The sequence below is a fragment of the Alligator sinensis genome, unplaced genomic scaffold (genome assembly GCF_000455745.1).
Source record: "Alligator sinensis unplaced genomic scaffold, ASM45574v1 scaffold880_2, whole genome shotgun sequence".
NCBI lineage: Eukaryota > Metazoa > Chordata > Crocodylia > Alligatoridae > Alligator > Alligator sinensis.
Window position 1 is genome coordinate 496,483 of NW_005842934.1, and position 22,027 is coordinate 518,509.

The 22,027-nt window shown below is 45.5% G+C and overlaps 1 protein-coding gene across 2 annotated transcripts; it reads left to right on the forward strand.

Annotated features, from left to right (window-relative positions):
• The first annotated feature begins 1,118 nt into the window (after window positions 1-1,118).
• Window positions 1,119-19,423, forward strand: LOC102388298 (methanethiol oxidase-like). 2 transcript variants are annotated; one of them, XM_006036247.3, is made up of 12 exons: window positions 1,119-1,216; window positions 6,975-7,028; window positions 7,920-8,032; window positions 9,527-9,712; window positions 10,494-10,614; window positions 11,473-11,655; window positions 13,821-13,999; window positions 15,102-15,180; window positions 16,134-16,255; window positions 16,415-16,507; window positions 17,299-17,417; window positions 18,222-19,423. In XM_006036247.3, the coding sequence occupies exons 1-12, from the start codon at window positions 1,213-1,215 to the stop codon at window positions 18,382-18,384; spliced, it is 1,416 nt and encodes a 471-aa protein (XP_006036309.1). In that variant the 5' UTR covers window positions 1,119-1,212; the 3' UTR covers window positions 18,385-19,423. The 2 variants fall into 2 exon arrangements, with proteins under 2 accessions (XP_006036309.1, XP_025048295.1); XM_025192510.1 differs by lacking the exons at window positions 1,119-1,216; window positions 6,975-7,028 and adding an exon at window positions 7,053-7,187.
• Window positions 19,424-22,027: the final 2,604 nt, after the last annotated feature.

Sequence of the window (22,027 nt, forward strand, 5' to 3'; positions counted from 1 at the left end):
CAGGTTCAAGAGGTGTAGCTGAGCCCCTGAGGCCCCACCCCCTTGTCACCAGCCCCATCCAGGTCTCTTCTTCCAACCTGCACTGTGGGATATGCCTCATCTCCTCCTTCCTGTAGCCATGGCCACATCCCCCCACACACCCACAAGCCCTGACCCATGTTTCTAACCACACCCACTTCCCCCTAGACCCCTGGTTCCACAAGCCCCACCCTTCCCCTGCAGCTTCCCTCAAGCCCCACCCTACTCTACCCTCATACTGACCTCAGCAGGCTCTCCACGGCTCTGATTGGCTGGCATCACACTCTCCACCTGCAGGCACCGGCTGGCCTTCCCCACACCACCCCTTTCAAGGCTGTTTATATAGGACCTACATAACACCCCCCCCCCTCGCCCTGCCTTTCCTGCAGGACCTTGTCAAAATGTCTCATTCTCCCATTATGTTATTCTCCCCCATATGCCTGAGATGTGCCCACCTCTGGCCTGGGGCAGCTGGGGAACAGTCAACTTTCTGTAGACACTGCACGAGCCTGTAGGTCTGAGCTGATCTAGATCAACTCTGGGGCAGCTCAGCAGAGCTCTAGTGATCACTAGGGCACCTAATATGCCTCTGGGTGCTGACTATTCAGTGATAAAGGGGAACTGGGGTAAGAGTTGCTATGCATGGGGTTTAAGGAGCTAGGGTTTCAGCTATGTTGCAGAGGTTTTCACAGGAGAAACGCATCTATGCAGCTGGGTAGTGGGAAGATACTATGCAGCTACCTTTTTTAGGGAGCCAAAGAGCCCAAAAGCAAGAGTTTTACAAACAGAGCTTTTTCCTCTCCCCTGATTGTTAACAGCAAAGAGCTTTTTTTGCTATATAAGGAGGTTTTCTTGTGCTCAGTGCACATAAGCACACAACTAGTCCACCAGAAGAGGATACAGCTTCTCTATGTTTGGAAAGAGAGCAGCAGGGTCCAGTAGAGCAGAGTAGCTGCCTGTGGCATTAATTGGGGATAAGAAAGAAGGTGGTATGTTTTCCTGGTACCTCCCACGCTCTTTCAGCACCAGATCCTCCCCTTGGCAGCTTTCTACTCTCCCCGCCCCTTTCCCTTGTATATAAGACCCCCTGAGAGCAGCATTTGTTCTGCAGAATCCAGTGCTGTCATCAGGCAGACTGACTACAAACTGTGTTTTCTTTCAGCAGCTGGAAGATCTGGCCAGAAGACAACCAGAATGGGTAAGAGATAGACAGAAGGCAGAGTAGATTTGTACCTTATAGACTAACTAAATCAGAGATATATAGTATAAGCTCTCATGAACCTGAGCTCACTTCATCAGACGAAATAATCCGCAGCCTACAATCAGCTCTCGGCAGGAAAACACTCACAGATTAGACAGATCCAGCCTGGGTCTCCCTGCTACTGACTTTTGCAGACTGCCAACTGTGTACTTTGAAACTTCCTATCCTTCCCCTGACCAGGGGACTGGCGGGTTTGTTACGGAGTGGCCAAGGCAGCCTATAAGTAAGAAGAAAGGTGGGTCTGAAGTAGTAGCCAGGTGTCGTGGAAACACACACAGCATACTTTTGGGTCAGGTCAGCAGAAGCTTTTATTTAAAAGAAACTACAGCTGTAGGGGGGATTCCAAAGTGACATGGATTTCCCAAGCACTTGGAAGGGGTGTGTCCCCCCCCCCCAGAGCAAAATCAGGAGGCTTATATACTTTTTAACAGTTGCTTACAACTCACGTGATCATATAGTGAAATTAGCATGAAAAGCGGCTATAATATTACTTCGTTATTTCTTTGCTGTAATCAGGATGGGAACTAATGGGGGAGGCGAGGTTAGTTCACAAACCTCCTTCTTGCACCTGGAAATCAGATTTGTACATACTTTTTTGCTATCTTCAAGGCCACGGTGAGCGAAGCAGTTGCAGAGGAGTTACAAAGAACAAACACTTTCTCTTATCTGTTCTACTATACAGAGCCAGCAATTCTCCACAAAGTGGTTATGTCATCTTATAACTAAAATAATCAAAGTTTAAGGCATATATTTTTTCTGATTCCACACAGGCAAAGCGCAAAAGTGAGCCTGTGCATCTTTAGGGAAGATGAGTGAATAGTGGAGAACCAAGATATCACTGTAAATGCCTACTGTAGCTGTTAATGATTAATATAAACACTTTCACAGTTAGAGGGGTGGGTGCTTAGAAGAGAATGCAGAGGGGTTTTTCTTTCATTGGATATATCCTCGTGTATTTGCCTCTCACTGTACATAACAGTGTGTTTGGTTCAATTAAAAAAAACCTGTAATCATAAAGAGGAAACTCTAATCAAAAAGGAAACTGATTCAGTAAAACTGAACCTAAATTGTCCAGTCCAGCTCTCCATCCTGGGTGTTCACTATGTGTGCTTCTAATGGTGAAAAGGAAACATTCTTTGTCTTGTTTCTTAATAAACTTCCCATCTGATCTGGATATAGGTGCTTTATCTTTATGACCACAGTGTTTTTTGAAGACGTAAACAGGCAGTAAATAAAGAGGGATTCCAGTGCTACATGGATGGGGAAAAACATTATATCTGTGCCAAACCAGGGTAGATTGCTTCATGGATTTCTGCTGACCACAGCATGGTGTTGAGTGGGGCAGGGGGAAGAGGGAAGAGGTTTGTGCAGCCTTTCTAAAGGCAGGCAAAATCTTCAAAGTTTCCTGGATCATTTTATTAGTTGTGTGGAATAGGCCTCCTGGCATATGAGCAATGTATCACCAGTGCTGATGTCTTGACTGTTGAATCTCATAACACTGCTGCTAACTTGGCCCTTTCCTCAGTTCTGATGCATATTCTCATCATTTTAACTTATATTGTGCCCTATTGAGGAAAGCTAAGTTATAAAGCTAACAGTTCCTCCCATCTTTGTTTTTTAATAAGTTACTGATTACATCAAACATATACTGTTAACTTGATAAGAGAATGAATTGACTATTTCTAGTCTCATGCAGAAAAGCAGCTTCAGTAATCCCACGCTTTAAGTACAAGAAGCAGAACTAAGACCTGATTCTAACTGATTTGCTGTAAATGGGTTTCCCCATCCTAAAAGCAAGTAGTGCCTGAATGGGCTTGAATATAACCTAACTCCAGGGGCCACTAGAGTAGTGGCATGCTGCACTTGTTGGTTTTATTACATGGTGTAACAAGCCTCTGTGATCAGGGGAAGGGGCTGTCAGTAGTTCGTGAGAAAACGGTGTTAGCTGAATCTTGGTGCATAAGACTTTGCTTAGGAGCTGTGCACTCATACAAAAAATGAATTATTTAAGTGATGCATTTGAGGGAGCAAAATAGATTCCAGAACCTTATTTAAACCAAGTCACCAGTATGTAGGAAGTTATCCCATGATGGTACAGGTAACTTTTACACTGAAATTCCCGGACATGCAGCAGTCACAGCTCCCATAATCAAAAGGAGTGTCGTACAGATCCCTTACTCATGGTTGTAAATCTATGAACCTCATTAGGCTGCTTACTAGCAACGCCTATTTAATTTAAACAGAGGCTGCATGTTTGCTCTAGCTGCTTCAGTGCACTTTATAGCTCACTTGTAAACCATAGTATCCATGTTGCTTAAGCAGAGATAGGATGCCCTTTTAGTTTAAAAAAGTGCATCTATTTCTGCTGTTATTCTTGAAAAAGATTCCTAAATCCTATTCCCATCATTCAGATAGTGTGCTTTGTCTTTGGGTTATCCTCGTCTTTGGGTTACTCCGTTTTTCCTTGGTTTAATTTCCTTGAGGCTCTCAAAACAATGAATTGACATTTAAAACTTTAGGAAATGGTGGGAGACACAAATGTGCTTATTCTCATACTGATCATGGACAAATTAAGTGACTTGTTCCTCATTCCAGTGAAGTTATGTTTGTTTTTGCTTCAATCTAAAACAGAATGATCCAGCCCTAGGCCCCTGGTGTATTAGTAATGCTTCTACTTTATTTGTAATTAGAGAAAAATGTGTGTTGTTTTATATATGATGATGCACCTTGCCATCTACAGCCCCCTTTTCAAAATCCTAGATCCACCCATGGTAGGCTTAGAGTGTTACAGCAAGGGAAGTCTGGTTGCAGCAAGGGAAGTCTGGTTAAATACTAGGACAAACTTTATCATGAGGAGGGTAGTAAAGCACTGGAACAGGCTCCCCAGAGAGGTGGTGGAGTCTCCATCCTTGGAGGTTTTTAAGACCCGGCTAGACAAAGCCTTGCCTGGGATGATGTAGTTAGGGCTGGTTTTGCTTTGAGCAGGGGGTTGGCCTAGATGTGACTTCCTGAGCTCCCTTCCAACCCCTTTTTTGCTGATCTTCTGTATAGGCCACATTGTAGAAAATACTCAAGCAATCCTGGTCTAGCACGAGCTTGTAAAACATGTTGGTCCTTCATGATGCATCCACTTTAAACACAGTTGGACTTTGTGGTATTCTAAACATCCAGTTGGCAGCCAAGTAGAATGCAATGACTGGCATTCATGTGTTTAGCCATAGATTAGTATCCTTAACATAAATGATTGCATTAATGTATTGCTCTCAAATTACTGATAACAGCTTTATCTTAAAAAAACAACAAACCCTATTTCTATATTCCTGAATGAGACTGGCAGAAATGACAGCAAAAGGTTTGTGGGATCCTTAAACTGTCAAATACAACCTTTTAATAGAACAGTCTTTGAGCAAGTTGGGAAGGAAGCAAGAGTGTGGGATAAAGGAGACGAGGGGGCTATCTAGCAAACATTCGAGCCTCCGTGGACTTTTATTATGTTAAAGAGGTCTGCAAACTAACACTGCATTTGCAATACTCATCTAGTACTGGTCTGCTACTCACTTTGTCCCTGTTAAATCAGGTGATTCAGAAGGTCGTTTAGCTTCTGATATTCCATCTATTTTTAACAAAGTTTAAATGTTTCGTTTTGCAGGACTTGGGCACAAATGAAAGACTGCATACCTCCCTTCCTTCTCCTATTTACAAATCTGGTTATTTAAGAAAACCTTTTCAGTTAACATAAATGTGAAAGTGTTCTTTTTGAGCAAATCCATTTTTAAATATGAACTTCAGAAAGGAGGGAATAGATTCCTTGAAGCAATTTCTCTGTCCCCTTTGACTTTTTTTAATTTTTTTTTTCCATTAAATGAAAAATGCAGCTGTCAGCCTAGAAGTGTCATCTACTTGGCATTTGTTTCAAGAAATTTTTAGGTGCAGTGAAGATAATAAATAGAGTGTGGCCAGACATGAACAATAAGGCAAGTTGTTCATCAGAAAGATACTTGAGGTACTATAGCAACTGAGAACACAGCATCACATTTCTTGGTCCTACCCAGAATTTATCTCAATGTTTGTCACATTGGAAGCTGTCACTTTTTTTGTGCTCAGCTCTCCAAAACTTTTACCTACAGTTGAACTTGGAGGAATGCTGTGGGCTACTCCCTGCTGTTGGTATAAGATGGAGGGTGAGCCATGGTAGAAACTGGACACTCCTTCCCAGCCGAAAGTTTTGTGACCATATTCTGTGCAAATTTATGTCCCTTGGTAAGGCATATAAACTTAGGGCTTGTTCTTTTTTCATATGACAAAGACGGTGTCCATATCTTTATCTTTGTGTGCTTTGGCATTTTTTTTTGTCAGTTTGGGAGCTCTTAGCTGTCAGAGACATTACCAAAGATCACTGTATGGAAGTGGCTCCTGTCAATCCCCTAGGGCTTGTCATAAAATGCTTTTAAAAGCAATGTCTCAGGGTAATTTTCTCTAGAAATATTGTTAAAATAAACCAGGCACCAATTCTGTGATTGCAGGATATGTTATAATGAAAATGGACACAGGTGTTATTATTATTGGCAGTAGTATCATTAGCATTAATATTATTATTATTATGTTAACTATGATACTTCTAAGTGATGAAAAACCTCTCAGGCTCACCCATTGGTTCAGAGAGAACAAGACAAAGCTTATAGCTGTGTTTGCTAGTTACTACTCTTATTTTTATTCATTACTTTATGCTTACTGAAGAATATTTCAGAACTACTATTTCTAGATGATCCAGAGATGGGTATCTTATTTCTCATGAAAAGTAAATGCATCTGTTTCCTGTTCTGTTGAGAAAATGGTAACAGCTCCTGTAATTCCCATTCCAGATCCATGTTTTGACGCTTTGCATGGGGATTATGGCACGTACATTGAATAACTGAATTTCTGCTTTATCCATTATAACACTGCTCCCCAGATTTCCCCACTGCTAATGTTCAGGTTCCCCTCCAGTCTCTTGGGAACGTACCAGCTGGGTTGGCTCTCCTTTGTTGGTTCCTGACTTAATGGCTGAGATGGGGATTAGTAGCTGGTAATGTAGGGGTGCAGGATGGAGCTCAGTGAGAGTTTCTAGCAGGAGGAAGTAGGATCAGAGCTGGGAAATGAGTTTCTTGGTCTGACTTCCCATCAAGCAAGATTGCCAGAAATCCTGGACAGGTGTCTGCAGAACTGCTTCCCAAAGAGCTTCTAAGCCCCCAGGGATGGCCACTTCTTCAAGGACTAATACTCAGAAGAAGCCTGAAAGCTTTCTGCTTCATGGGAGAGTGGGTTGTTCAAATGGAGCAATATGTCTAGGTGAATAAAGGGCAGTGCATAGAGCCCAGTCTCTTAAAATTTACTATGGAGTAACTCTTCCTAGACCCCAGGCACTTGCCATACATTACCTTGGTGCTGAATTGCAGGACAGAACTCCTTTGAACTTCAAGCTTTAATTTTCCTCCATTTTTGGGTCCTCAGCTTAACAGGTTGTGCCTTGTTTTCAGAGGTCTTGAGCTCACTCAACTGCTCTTAGAGGTGAAATGATCTGTAGGTATTTGACCTTTCTAAATACTGGACCTAAGTTTTCTCAATTTGAACATGTAAAGTCCATACCCCTTTTGGAACAAGTGCCTTCCAAAAACATGGAGATCTCTAACCTTTTATTCTTATTATTTTAAAACAGCAAACTGTAGGGATTGCGGTCCTGGATACAAGACTCCTTTGGATGCCATGAAAGGCAAGTCCATATCAGTTCTGGTTTGAAATCCTAGGACATCGGTGAAAGAGTTCTGAGCTGTTTTTGCATTATGCTAAGATTAAGAGGATCCCTTTCAGAGAGTGCCACTGGGACTCCATACCCTACATCCCACCAGTAGGTGGGAAGAACCTATAATGAGTAAGGAAACCCACTTTCACTTTTGACCATCTCTGGGCACAATTCTCCAACTGTGGTTTTCTGTCAAAATAGGTTTGCAGTGCCATATTTTTATATTTTGATGGGCTTGTGCAATCTGTGCTGCATTACACATTGCCAAACAGAAGGGCTCTTTTTAAAAAGAGAATAAGTGTATCATAAATAATTCCATGCAAACTAGTTGCAGTCCTATTTGCCCTAAATAAGACCTGCATGTGACTATACAGTAAAAAAATTGAGTGATTTCCTATCCTTATTTCTCAGAGACGGGAGAAGGGACTTTGTACTATCCTGTGCAGTTTTACACGTGGCCTGTTTTTTAAGCCAGGCTTCACTGGGCTAAGCACCACAGGCATTTGCCAGGGGTAAGCGAGATCCCTGGAGCTGTTCCCATTGCAATGACCTGTGCATCCCAAAGCCCCTTCAGAAGTACTTTTCTGAACAAGGGTTGAGTCTTTCGGCAGAGCTGAATTAGGGGAATCCAAAGCTGAAGGAGTCCCTTCCTTAGGCAAGGAAATTCCTTTCCAGCTGCATGCTGTCCAGAGCTTCCCTTGGAAACTCCAGGATCTGTCTGCCCCTGATGTAATTCAGGAGGAAGGACCCCAAGCTCCAGATGGGTAAATTCAACCCAGTAAAAGACACCTCCAAGGCTCACCTCAGTTTTCTTTTAAATTAATTATTGCCAATTCTTAAACAATATTTCTTCCTTGACAGGTCCCAAGGAGGAAATTGTGTACCTGCCCTGCATCTACAGGAACACTGGGATAGACAAACCTGACTATCTGGCCACTGTGGATGTGAATCCAAAATCTGCATCCTACTCTCAGGTATCTCTCTCGCTGTAGATTTCATAGATTCATAGACATTAGGACTGGAAGGGACCTCAGAAGATCTTCAAATCCAGCCCCCTGCCCCAGGGGCAGGAAGTCAGCAGGGGTCATAGGATTCTGGCAAGAAAACATCCAAATGTCTCTTGAAGGCATTCAAAGTAGGTGCTTGAACCACCTCCGGCGGCAGGCTATTCCAGACCTTGGGGGCTCAGACAGTAAAGAAGTTCTTCCTTGTGTCCAGCCTGAAATGGTAATGGAGGAGTTTGAGACCGTTCGATCTTGTTATCCCTTGGGGCGTTCTGGTGAACAGACGTTCCCCCAGATCCTGGTCAGCACCCCTGATAAACTTCTAGGCAGCCACCAGATCACCCCTGAGCCTGCACTTTTCCAGGCTGAAGAGCCCCATAGCTCTCAGCCTCTCATCATAAGGTCTGTTTTCCTGACCTCTGATCATGTGCGTGCCTCTCCTCTGGACTCTCTCAAGCTTCTCCACATCCTTTTTGAATTGGGCCCAAAACTGGACACAGTACTCCAGCTGTGGCCTCACCAAGGCCAAGTACAACAGGAAAATGACTTCCTGGGATTTGCTTGAGAAGCATCTATGGATGCAAGCCAGCGTTTTGTTCACTTTACTAGCTGCAGCATCACATTGAAGGCTCATGTTCATCTTGTGGTCAATCATGACCCCCAAGTCCCTTTCGTCAGTAGTGCTAGCCACTGCCAAGCCTGTAAGGTTGCTGCAGGTTTTTCCTCCCAAGGTGGAGAACCTTACATTTTTCGGTGTTAAACACCCTCAGGTTCTCGCCCGCCCATTTGCTGAGTCTGTCCAGGTCAGCCTGGATCACCCTCCTGTCTTCAGGTGTGGATGCTTTGCCCCAAAGTTTGGTGTCATTGGTGAACTTGGCCAGCCCGCTTCTGACTCCAATGTCCACATCATTAATGAAGTTGAATAGTATAGGCCCAAGGACAGAGACCTGGGGGACCCCACTGGTCACAGCGCAGCACGACGATTGACTTCCATCAACCACCACCCTCTGGGTCCAACCACGGAGCCAGTTCCCCAGCCAGTGGATTGTGGTGAAGCTGAGGCCACAGTTAGCCAGTTTTGCCAAGAGGTGATCGTGGGATACCAGATTGAAAGCTTTTTTAAAGTTGAGATATATGACATAAATCTCTTGTCCCTTGTCCAGGTGATAGGTCACCTGGTTATAAAAGGAAATAACATTAGTCAAGCAATACTCTGCTCTGCTTCCAGTTGAGCTAACCCCATGCCATCTGCCTGCCATTTATGACTACTTTTGGGGCAGCAGCCTGTCCCCTCGCATGTCAGTACCCTAACCTGATGGCTAAACAGATACCTACTGCACCAATCATATAACAACAACAGTAACCCCCCTCTTCTCATTCATAATCTATACTGGTATCTACAGGGCTATCTCAGGAGCGTCCTGTCTTAACAGATGAATTTTAATTGTGCCTTTACCTTCATAGGTGATCCACCGTCTGCCCATGCCCAATGTCAAAGATGAGCTCCATCATTCAGGGTGGAATACTTGCAGCAGCTCCTTTGGGGATGTCAGCAAGAAACGGAACCGGCTGATTCTTCCCAGTTTGATCTCTTCTCGGATTTATGTGGTGGATGTGGGCACAGACGTGCGGGCTCCCAGGCTCTATAAGGTGTGTTGGAGGTGACGTCAGGATGTGCGCCTTGCTTGGGGGATGGGACTTCTACTCCAAAGATGGATGGAGAGACTGTGTTAGAAGAATGTGTTAGAGTTCAGAAGCTAGGATATGGAGTATTCAGGTTGCTTGTCCAGACTTAACACATAGGTACCACAATCCAGTCCTTAATTACATGTCCCTAGTACATTCCTTTTAGCTGTGAAAATCAAAACACTGGATTGAATATATGCAAATTGAAGCATTTTTTTCAAAGACTTCTAACTTGTTCAGATTTGGTTGAATTATCACAAGGAGTACAAAACCACATCCTTGACACAAAAGCCACTAGCCCGCCCAGTTCCAGATCCCTGCTAATGATATATATGAATCCATCCAAGTGTGAGACAGGCAGACAACTGCAGGAAGTCACAGACAACTCTGACATCCAGCCTCACTGAGCACCGCTGCATTGGTTTTATGTGTCTTTTGACTATAGCCATGCTTTTTTAATATAGCAACATGGTGCATCTTCTTCAAGAGAACCACTTAGTGGTAGAGGGATACACTAAAATAAATACAAAGCCATATCTCCAGATAAGTAAAGCTTTGGGATTTTCTCTGGTCTCTCTTATAGTTTCCTCTTGGTCGAAGTCCAGAGCAGATGGGCCAAAATACTCAAATTTGAGAACTCTTCAGTGTTCTAAGATGACGAGAGACCTTCTCCATGGGGTGGGGTTGACACTGTGTTGAGTGGCCTTAGCAAGAAGAAGCTTAACTCTGTGTAAACTCTCTTTAGGTTATTGAGCCAGTGGATATATATTGGAAGTGCGGCTTGGCCAATCCCCACACAACTCACTGTCTGGGCAACGGCGAGATCATGATCAGTGCCATAGGAGATCCATCTGGCAATGGAAAAGGTACTAATTTCCATCATAATTGAAGGGATGGGGTCTTTGCTGCAGAAATAGCAGGCTAACAACATTCAAGCTAAAACCTAGAAGCCCTGTGAAGAGCTCCCTGTTTTTTATGCTGGTTGCCAGTTTAGCGTCCCAAGAGCCCAGAGTTCTACTGAGTTGTACAAGTATTTGGGATTGAACTCATGTGAGCGTTTGTGATGTGGGCACTTGCTCACATAATCTATCCATACAGTTCACTTAACCCCATTTGGGTAACAGCAGTCTGTGCCAGTGTTGCACTGGCTTTGTCTTAGCAAAATGCCCTTGGTCTTACTTTGTGGAGAAGATAAACTTCCCAGTTCTCCAGTTCCAGAGTTCATGTTTAAAGCCTTTGCCGGAGGCTAACGAATGGAGCGTTGTTAATTCGGAGAACATTCCTTGGTATCGAAGCACTTGTTTGTCAACTATAGACAAGTGGCCGTGGCCCCTGCCCCCTTTCACACTTCTGGGTTGTAGGCAGATATGTCTTTGACTATCATAATTAATCACTAACCCTAGCTCCACAATATAAAGACATTAAATTGGTACCGATGGCTTGTTAGATGGATATTTATATGGCTACAAAATTCAGCACTGAACCTTGGGGAGGGGAGGGGGTCAGTTTTTCATCCCTGCTGAGTCACCCTGCTTGCTGTTAAGAATCTCTCCATCCTAAAATTGCTTGCATCTCTCCATCGTAAAATCTTTCTCTGACATTAGAGTACATGTGGCAGGCTATAGACTGCTTTAAGAAGAGGGTTTTTTTTATATTGTTGCTTTTTCAAGCTGTTAATGGGGATGATTCCCTTATAAGCAATGTGTTTATGTGTATTGCATTAGGTGGCTTTATTTTGCTGGATGGAGAGACCTTTGAAGTGAAAGGGAATTGGGAGAAAGGGAACAAGATACCTGCCCTTGGCTACGACTTCTGGTACCAGCCACGGCACAACGTCCTGATGAGCACTGAATGGGGAGTTCCAAAGATCTTTGCAAATGGGTTTAACCCAGCAGATCTGAAGAAAGGTGAGAGAGTGTTTCTTTAGACACTCCAGGTTGGAAAATGTGCCAAGGTTTTGATGAGCGCAGGTCTATGCCCAGTGGCTCTTCTCTGGTCATCAGCTTTCACTAGCAACAGGAAGCGAACGTGCCCTGGAAGGATTGATTGCAGGTCCAATGTGTAGACCCTACCAAAGACCAAACTGAATGTGGCTCACACCAAGGCAGGCCGAGCCCACCCTGACCCCTCTTTACATAATGCGAGATCTTGACTCCAATGGGCAGGTCATAGCCAGGGGCAAAACAGTTGTCTTCCCATCTTGCCTGGGTACAATCCCTTTTACTGCATTACAGACAGTGCTGATTTTCTAAGTAAAGTACAAAGCTCCTGTCAATCAAGGACATTAAAACTCGGCAGCCGGTAACTTCTATAAGTGGAAGTTTCCAAAACATCAGCAACTCCCCAGCATTACAGAAGGTGCGAGTAGGTGCTCCTTCAAGGATGATGGGGGCAGGGGAAGTGGTTGTCATCTCCTGATTTCTGCAATCTCTGCTCTCCACAGGTGTTAATGCCCCTCTGTCCTTTTTAACAGCCTGATGTTCTACTATTCAAACTATCCTTTCTTCTGCAATGTTACTGTCTCTTAGCCATTCCTGAAAATGTCTTTTCTGTTTCACAGCCCTACAGACTATTTTTAGTCCTAGGTAAAAATCTTAATTCAGGTGTGTGGTCATATTAACACAGGTGTGGAAAAGATTAACCATGAAGTGTTGGATTGCTCTGTCAAGATGCTCAGGAAGGCTAGGTTTTGTTTTACAAATTTGAATAAGATGTACATTTAACTTTGACTACAGGCTAATGAAATAATATCTTTTAATTATTTTTCCTGGGTTGGTTGTATTTCTTAAACTTAATAATCTAGCAAATTAGTGCACAGTCCAATAAAGTTGTATTTGTTTTTGCTTTCATCTTAAATGAATAAATATAGTGCTAGGCTGTGAGCATATTGGTAAAGCTTCTAGTTTCTCTTTAGTGGGAGAAAAATGTGCTGTGTTGATATGCACCACACCATCTGCACCCCCCTTTCCAAAATCCTAGATCCTCTCATGCCCTTGTTACTTTACATTAAAAAAAGCAAACTGACATGTAACAGATAATGTCCTTTAAACCTTGGTTTCTGTACTACCATCACACTGTTTGAACCCAGGCAACTATGGAGCTGTGGATCCCAAAGCTCACCCATAACCTCTCAGCTGTTATATTGCTTTAACACCAGTGTTCTGCTTGATTGCCATGCTCTTAATTTTAAAAAAGCAGCAAGGTTTTCTGAAGGTGAAATCTTTTACTGGACCAGCTCTGCAGTTGGGGTAAAGTTAGAAGAGCTTTCAAATGCAAGACCTGACAAAGAATGTCTTGCATTTGCTTGTATAACTCTATCCCAATTACATAGTTGGTCTAGTAAAGAGATAAACCTAAGAAATCCTTGCATCTCGTAACAGTTCTGGACCATCATGGTGACATCATTCTTACACTACTGTCATAAAAAAAAGAAAAATATTTAATGAAAAGTAAAGGGGAAAAAGCTTTAGTGCCCAGTATAAACATGTCATTACTTATTTTTTATAACATTTGGAAATGTTATAAATTCAGAAAAATGACGGAGGATGCCTGGAGTCTAAAAAGATTGAGAACCACTGCCTGAGGCTGTTCAGGGTTGAATTCAGCCATGAAGAGGAGCTTAGTCTCTTCCCCTCCCCTCCCCTCCCCTCCGAATCTCATCTTGCTTCTCCTGGAGATGGTTGTATAATCAGAATGACCAGCACCGCTCGTATGGGTTTGGAAAAGACTCAGGTGTAGCTAAATTGGGGTTTGAAGATCTGAAGACTCAATGGGTAGAAACTGTCCTTCAGACTCTCACTGAACATAGTCTTTCCTGTCATCTGCCTTGTGCTGGCCATGGAGATGTGGTGCAGAGAACCCCACAATCTGATGCTTGATGCCTCTCCTGTAAAGAGTTTTGAAATGCATAGAGATTCTTGAGCAAAGCCCCATGAAACACTTGGAACCCCCCCACCTGATATTGTCTGCAGTTGCAAAGATACAGCTGTTTGTCTACACGCTTGAAAACTATTTTTCTCCAGGGCTAAAGGCAGCTCTTCTGACATAATTTTTGTATGACTTGATTCCTCAGGGTGCTATGGCCGCTACATTAACGTGTGGGACTGGACCGCCCATACTTACATGCAGTCCATTGATTTGGGGGAGGATTCCGTCCCGCTGGAAATCAGATTCCTCCACAGCCCTGACGCTGCAGAGGGATATGTCGGGTGTGCCCTGAGCAGTGCAGTCCACCGTTTCTACAAGACCGAGGTAAGGACTTTGGCAGGAGACAAGGCTCAAATGGGACCCTGTTTCAGAGAGGCCCTGGGTCACTGAGAGAACAGAGAAATTCACTTAGAAAGAGCTGTCAGGCAAAGCTCTTCTCATGTGGCATCAAGTTGAGAGGCTCTGTAAAACCATAACCCTTCCAAGCAGGGAGGTGGACCAGGAGGTCCTACTCTTTCTCAAAGCAGGGCAAGCAATCCAGTGCTAGCTACTTGTGTTAGGAGCTCCCAGAAGTCCTAAATGCTCTTTCTCATCAGTGGAGTTAACTCTCATTTTATGACATTCTCCAATTCTTTGCTATGCACCAGGAGCCTTGCAGAGTTTTGACTTTGAGGCGGTGAGCGTCTGGGAAATAAGTGGCAATCCTCCATTTGCAGTGCTGAGGCTCTTAACAAAAGCCAGTATGTGCATGTAAACCAGTGTGCCATCAGCTTCCATTCATTTCCACCGTTGTTTGAATTAGGACAGTGGGTGGCTTGGAAGAATCTTACAAGAGATTAGTTCTGGCTGGAGTTAAGCTCAGGGAGACTCATTTGCATCTTACACTGGATTTAGAAAACAGCTGAGCTGGCATGGAATTGATTTTCCTGTGCGTATAATTATCTAAATTCTTTGCTACAGTAATGTAACAGGCACCGTGGGTCCTACGTTTTCCCCAGACATGTTCTTTTTCAGCCTGAGCTAAAGTCTTCTGCAAAGGTGGAAAATAGGTTATAGACTCAGTTCCACAGAAGAAGCCAACTCTAACCTATCAGGTGTATTTGGCCCCTTTCCCTTTGAACTCTCGTTACTTGGGCAGGATGTGGAGCACATCCACTGGGCTATTGTTGAGGTCCCACAAAGTAACACATGCTTTATTCTGATTCTTGTCAGATAGTGTAATCATTAACTCCATATAGTCTACCTAGTCACTTATTCACTTCATCAGCACTGTTAACGCTTATCTGTAGTACTTGTATGTCACCTCTGTACAGGCTAGGTTAAGCACATGTTCTTACCCTTACCCTGCTGCTATCAAGCATAACTGAGCTTTTGTTGACTGATCAAAAGGAGCACTGGTGATGCATATGCTTTTGTTCCTCTGTAGAAGGGAACCTGGGTGACTGAGCAGGTGATCCAAGTGCCCAACAAGAAGGTGAAGGGGTGGCTTCTGCCTGAGATGCCAGGTGAGTGGAGGAGGGCTCAAGATTTGCTTTTCCAACATCCTCAGCAGCACTGTAGATCCCTGCCCATGAAACACGTCCTGTATCAAAGACATGGAGATGGGTATTGGTGCTTCCAGTGTCTGGGTGCATGCTCCAAGAGAAGCAGGTGTCTTTCTGCAGACAAGGTTGCTCAGAGTTGCCATTCTCACCCCAATTTGTGTTACAAATTTGCCAGTATCTGTTATCAGTTGAAGTCCGATCGGCTTATTTAAACTGAAGCACCTATGAGGCTGGGCAGTGGCTTTTCATAGGAATCCTTGTTCTTCTGCAACACCTTTCTGAGTTCAGGATACATCTGCTTGTTAACATCTTTCTTGCTCGCACTGTGGTCTTCTTACTCCCACACAAAAGCAGCCCATGTTAGTCCCAGGCCATGGTTTTGTTTGGATTCAACAGCGTGGTTCCTCTGGCTGTGGCCCATATGTAAAATATTTTAACCTACTGTCAGTTGCTAGCTGGGAATGCGCTAGGTTAGAGCATGGCTTCTGCTCAGTGGAAGCCAAGTCAGCCAGTCTCTGGTCCTCCATGTATGAAATCACATTTGGTCCCTTCTTCCAGGCTAGAAACCTGGGGGTGGTTTCTGCTGTGAAAGGAACCCTGGATCCCCTCTGCCTTTCAGTGAGAACTCACCATGGTCTTGGCAGGCACCACTAAATGGGGAAAACCTGGATGGAACCACAGGAATCATCTAAGGCCAAAAAAGAGATGTAGATGGGAGTGGTGACAGCAGCACTGCTGAGACTTCTCTCTGCCAACACCCTGGGTTTTGTATCTGAACTGGGTTTGTCTGACATGCATGTGAAGGTCCTTGGTGCTCTGTGCCTGATGTACTAACAGTCATGAATCTTGTTTGCCTCTGCCGCTGTTCACTGTATATTTCTTGCCTCCTCTGCTGAATGTTCTCTTTTTTTAAGGTCTCATTACTGACATCCTCATCTCCCTGGATGACAGATTCCTGTATTTCAGCAACTGGATCCATGGAGACCTTCGTCAGTATGATATCTCCAACACCAGGAAGCCCAAATTGGTTGGACAGGTGAGGCAAGTTGCTGTGGTTGGGTACACTACCTGTCTCCTCTTTAGAAAGGGAAAAGGACAAGTTTCACTCTCCATGTAAATACTGTGGCTGCCTGGCCATGTATCTTCCATGCCTGGAGTCCTTGCTCCCTTGGTGACAACATACCCTTGCCTACAGGTGTTTTTGGGAGGCAGTATCACCAGAGGTGGGCCCGTCACTGTGTTGGAAGACCCAGAGCTGCAGTGTCAGCCGGAGCCATTTGTGATCAAGGTGAGCAATGTTGGCTGCCTTCTCCACCAGAAGCATCATGTCTTGGCACTGTTCTGCTAATTCCAAAGTCTGGAGCAGAGGCCAAGTTAGAGGCCAAGTTGGGATTCTGGAGTCAGGAACTGAGTTACCAAAGCCAAGGGGAATTTTCAAGCAGCCAGACCCAGAACAGACCTGGCCAAGCAGGTTCAGAAGAGAGAAAACCAAGAGCAGAGAATGAAGGAGGCTTACTGCCACAGACCTTCAGAAGAACTGTTGGCTGGCCTCAGCCTGAGGCCACAGGTGGGGTTAAATGGGAAGGCTGCTCTCCCTAGCAACAGTCAGGAGGTCCTAACAGCAGCTAGCTGGCTCATCAGCCAGGCTGGAGCTGCCAGTTATTGCCTCTGGCAGGTTTGGCCGGCTGGGAAATTAGCTTGGGCTGAGCTGCCTGTTACCACCCCTGCCAGCCTGGTTCTGCTGCTCTCATGGAAGCAAAACTCCCCTGCAAGAACAGGAGAAATTTTAAACGGAGTAAGGATTGAGGGATCAGGGTCTTTCTGACTTAGCCCAGCTTCCACATCCATATAAAGCATATCCCAGGTACCCTAGGGAGCTTAGACTTAGGCAAGCAGCCAGTTTTGCCATTGAAAAGGTCGGCAGCCTAAATGAAGAGGTTTTAACCCTGTCTGTCCAGGAAAGCAGACTTGCATCTTCAGGGAGTGGACCCTGCTCTGCCTCTCCCTTCTGTTGCATTCTTCTTCCCATGTGAGAACACCAGCAGCTTGTAACACCCCCTGTTCCCATTGTTCCTCCAGGGGAAGAAGGTTGCAGGTGGACCTCAGATGATCCAGCTGAGCTTGGATGGCACGAGACTGTACGTAACCACTTCCCTTTACAGTGGATGGGACAAGCAGTTCTACCCAGACCTTATCAGGTAATTAATGATTCTGGGTGGGTGATCCCAAAAGGCAGAGCCACTACTGCCTGCAAGACAGGCCTGTTTTCAGTTGCTGCCCCTTAGATATGAGTGGTATTTATACCACATTGTAGTGAGCCCAGGGATTAATAATAGTACTCACTGCTAACCACTACATGGGCTTCACAAACCAGTGAGGATCAATCCATGCTGAATAGGCACAACAACCTCTGCGTTGTCTGTTTAAATCATTCCTTTGACCCAATATGGACTGGGAGAGTGGATCATAAAAATGTATACAGTGCTGCTGTTATAGCAGCTGACCCAGCCTGCTTGAAAGTGTGTTGCCTTAGAAGTACCTTCACACGGTGTCTCTCCATGGTTCTCAGGTCAGGTCTGGTCAGGTTCTGTTGTTACAAAGAGCAGGCAATAATCTTCTGCATGAGGGGTGTAGTACCGCCCATCGCATAAGAATCAATCGCATCTAAGAGTTTCTCAGGCATTGGCAGTTCTAGGTCAGGTTTCTCAATAAACCAGTGAAACTTGCCCTAGGACACTTCTGAATATGACCCACAGGCTCCTGCTGGGCCCTTCAGCATAGCACAGTCTTAGTGATGCCTTTGTTGTCCCTCCCTGGTGGGAAGAGGACTCCAGATCTAAGCAGATGTGTACAAACATGGAGTTGAGGCTCACCTCTACTCCCAAAAAGACTTCCTGCTTAACCAAAAATGTCTCCCTCAGTCCGGAAGAGAAGAGCCAGGGTGAGGAAGTAGGATGTGACTTCACTTTTTTCCTACCATCTGCTTTCTTGTCCCTCTCTAGGGAAGGCTCTGTTATGCTGCAGATTGATGTGGACACTAAGAAAGGGGGCCTGACAGTGAATAAAGATTTCCTAGTGGACTTTGGGAAGGAGCCCCACGGGCCTGTCCTCGCCCATGAGGTGCGCTACCCTGGTGGAGATTGCAGCTCTGATATCTGGGTTTAATTCTGTTCTGTTGTTTTTTTCCCTGCCTCCTTCTGATTATTTCATCCTAAGCACAGATCTAAAAAGGGGCATAGGTTAATGTGATCAGCTGGGGCTTAGTCCTCTCTGCCAATCTAGCTTTCTACTGACACTGAGCCACAGAAGCCCTGCACCTGCCTCTGGTTGAGGCAGTCGGGTCTCTCTAAACCATGAGGCACTATGTCTTACTTATTTCTCTATGCCTTCCTATTTAAAGGGGCCTGTGTATTCCCTAATGGCCACAATCATTAGGGAACGTAGTTAGATGTGATGAGGAAGTCATACCGATTCTCCACCAAAGGATTCTAGCAGCTGGCTTCAGGCTTGTGTCTCTGAAGTGCCACTACAGGCACCTTAGCATCTTGCTGAACTTGCTTCTGTGGCTTACTGCTGAATCTTCTCTGCCTCCATCTCAGAATCCAACAATAAGGAACCCATAACCTGCCAGTCCTAGGACATAGCCAGAATCGAATACAACTAGTCACTACAGTAGTTCAGAGGACCCATTCCTCAAGAGGAACAGATGTAGTTGCTCCTTTTAATCTCATCCAAAGGACTGGTGGAAAAGAGTTGGTTCATCTCTGCAGTAAATTGGGGCCATTCTGCAGTGAGGGGTGGCCTGTACTTGAAAGATAAATCAGATGAAAGTGGAATGTGGATCAAGTGAAGTGGTTCAATGGGGCCCAGTCTTCTTGGCAGGGCTGACACAAATTAGCCCCCCACCCTCTTCAAGTGTTGCTGTCATCCCCTTCCTCTGCCAGCTCTAGTGCTCTGCTTTCTGCCGCTTATCCTGTGCTCCCTGCCAGATCTCTTGCTCTGTTTTCTGCCCCCTGCCACATCTGCTGCCGTGCTGCCTGCCACACACAGAGGCTGCCCATACCATTGCTGGCATTTGTGCCACAGGCTGGCCACCCTATTCCTGGATAACTCTGTGCCTGTGTGCGAAGCTGGGTTGGATTTCCTTTGTTTGCAGCCCTGTTTTAGGAAAAATAAATAATAAAGTTGTTCTTTGCATACACTAGAGCTTCCCATGTCTGACTTCTGCTAACTCTTCTGCATCTCAGAGACCCTACGGCATAAGACAGAGATTTTTGTATCTCTTGCGTGTCTGAAAGTCACTGTCACTGTGCCTGGAAACCCTGGAGTGGCAGGCTTTTCACAAGCCCTTGCTGCTTTACCTGAAGCCAGATGATGGAAGGCGTCTGTTCCTAACAACCAAACTTTACTTGAACTATTGCAGTTGGAGCCTCTAAAGCCTTGTCTGCACTTAGCTGGTTCTGTTACCAGGCCTTCTGGGGCAGATGGCAGCTGCCAGACTGCAGCCATAGCCACCCAGCTTCTCATGACTGGGCACCTTCTAATGGGACCTTGCCCTGTTCCTGAGAAAGAGAGAAACTGAGGGCTGTGCCTTAAAGACAAGCCTGTGAGAGGCCAGAAGAGGCAGCTTGGGGCTATCTAGCCCTAGCAGAGTGGGCAGTTTGACCTGAGCAGAGCTGGAGGAAGGAGCTCACTGCTGGGAGCTGTGTAAAGCACTGTAGGGAGCTGGAGACTGATTGAAGGAGGTCCCTGTGCATGAAGCTGAGAAGCAGTACCAGTGCCTGGTACTGTTGAGCATATATTAACAATCTTTGCAGCAGCAGGACATTAGCTGCTGTGGTCTGTCTGCTTTCCCTGGGGCAGGTTCGAGTGTAATGTCTTGTGTTGTGTCAGGAGTGACTGTAGTTTTACTAAGAGATGGTAGATTTGCATGGGACTGTTTGGACAGGGTTAATCCTGCCTCAGACAGGGGGTTGGACTAGATGTGAGCTCTGGAGGTCCCTTCAGGCCCCACTGCTCTGGGATTCTGTGATTACAATGGATTGGGGAAAAAAATCCAGTTTCATTTCCAGCCTGGGTACTACCAACTTATTTCACAGGTTGGGTTAGTGAGACCCAGCTCTGTTTGATTTCATCCATGTACAAAGGCAACACCGACTGAACGGCAAGTGGTTTCTCAGCCAGCCAGGTTGGGCTGATGCGACCTGTCATTTCAGCATGGGCATAACGGACATCAGGCTCTGGAATGGATGGGAAGGAAGCCAGAGGTTTTATGGACTCCCAGCATCTGCTGTCCTTACGACTCCAGACCTCACCTGGAGGATTATGCGCAGTTTTAGGCACTGCACTACAAGATAAATGTGGACATTTTTGAAAGAGTCCAGCAGAGAGTGACAAAAATACTGGAGTTCTAGGAAACATGACTGATGCAGGGAGGTTGGAAATCTGGGGCTATTTAGTTTGAAGAAGAGAAGACTGAGGTCTTTCCAGTAATTGCCCTCAGGGACATAAATGGTGTTTATAAAGAGGATGGAGATAGACTATTCTGTGTGGTCATAGCAGACAGGACAAGACGTAATTGTCTTCAAAAGGAAGCAAGGGAAATTTAGATTGGATAATAGCAAGAACTAAGCTGTGCTAGGATGGGTCCTCCTAGCGGCTGTGGAATCTCCATCCTTGGTCATTTTTAAGAACAGTCAGACAAAATCTTGGATGGACGGTTCAAACAGGGCAGTCCTTCCTAGAGCAGGGGGCTAGAGAGGTCTGAGTTCCTGAGAGCCCTGTCAGCACAACTGTGCTTTAGTTTTATGACCCTGTTTCACCATCCATGCTGTAGTTCAGCCTCCGTCCTCCCCATGCAGCAGGGCAGCGCTGTTATCCCCCTTGTGCAATGGGGCACAGATGTCTAGAGACTGTGTGACTCTACCCAGACAATCTGGTGAAGCTTGGAAGGGAAGCTGTGTCCTCTGACTCCTGGGCCCATGCCCCACACTGGTCCCATCCTTCCTCCCTATGACCCTTCCTTCTCTGAGCAGGAGAGCAAACCAGCACCATTCATGTTGTCCACGGGGGTATTCAGGATCTCTGGTGCCCTAGCTTTTCTTCCTGAAACAAAGTTTGTTTGCAGCATGGGTGCATGATAAGTGATCCACCAAGTGGGAAGCACAGCATTGTGCCTGAGTTTGCAGCATCCTGAGCTGATCACTTGAGGAATTGTTAGCTCACACACTTCTTGTTCTCCCCATGGTGGTACTAAATCTGAAGTCTCTTTAAAAGCCAGTGCTAATTTCTGCATTGCCTCCTGCTTTGTAGCAGAGAAATGGGGAATGGCCCAAGTGAATCCTGCAGCTGGAGACCAGAACCTCCTTGCCAGGTGGGGAGAGCAGGTTTTCTAACCCAGTGATCCCGAATACATTATAACTTGGAGCTGTTGTTGCAGCCCCCAGGTTCCCACCTGGACCCAGGGCAGTGCTCCCTCCAGTGTCATGAGGAGATCCACTGTGGACTGAGAGGGCAGGCGGTCCAAACCTGTTCATGCCTCCAGACCACAGCAGGTAGACACAGTAACCAGGCTGGTAGGAGCCTTTTCCCCTCCTGAAGCAGGAGCAACTATTCTGTGAGTGCCCGGCAGAGGGCACCTGCCTCTGCCTGATGGAGGCCCAGCTGGCCCTGTCTGGGGGGAGACAGGCGTTCAAAGGGACTGAAGCATTGCATTAGCACCAGCTTCATAGCACAGGTTTTGGTGGGTGCTGTCAGAGGCTGATGGTCTCCAGGGCCAGTAGCAGCATCTAGGCAGGGAGCAAACTCT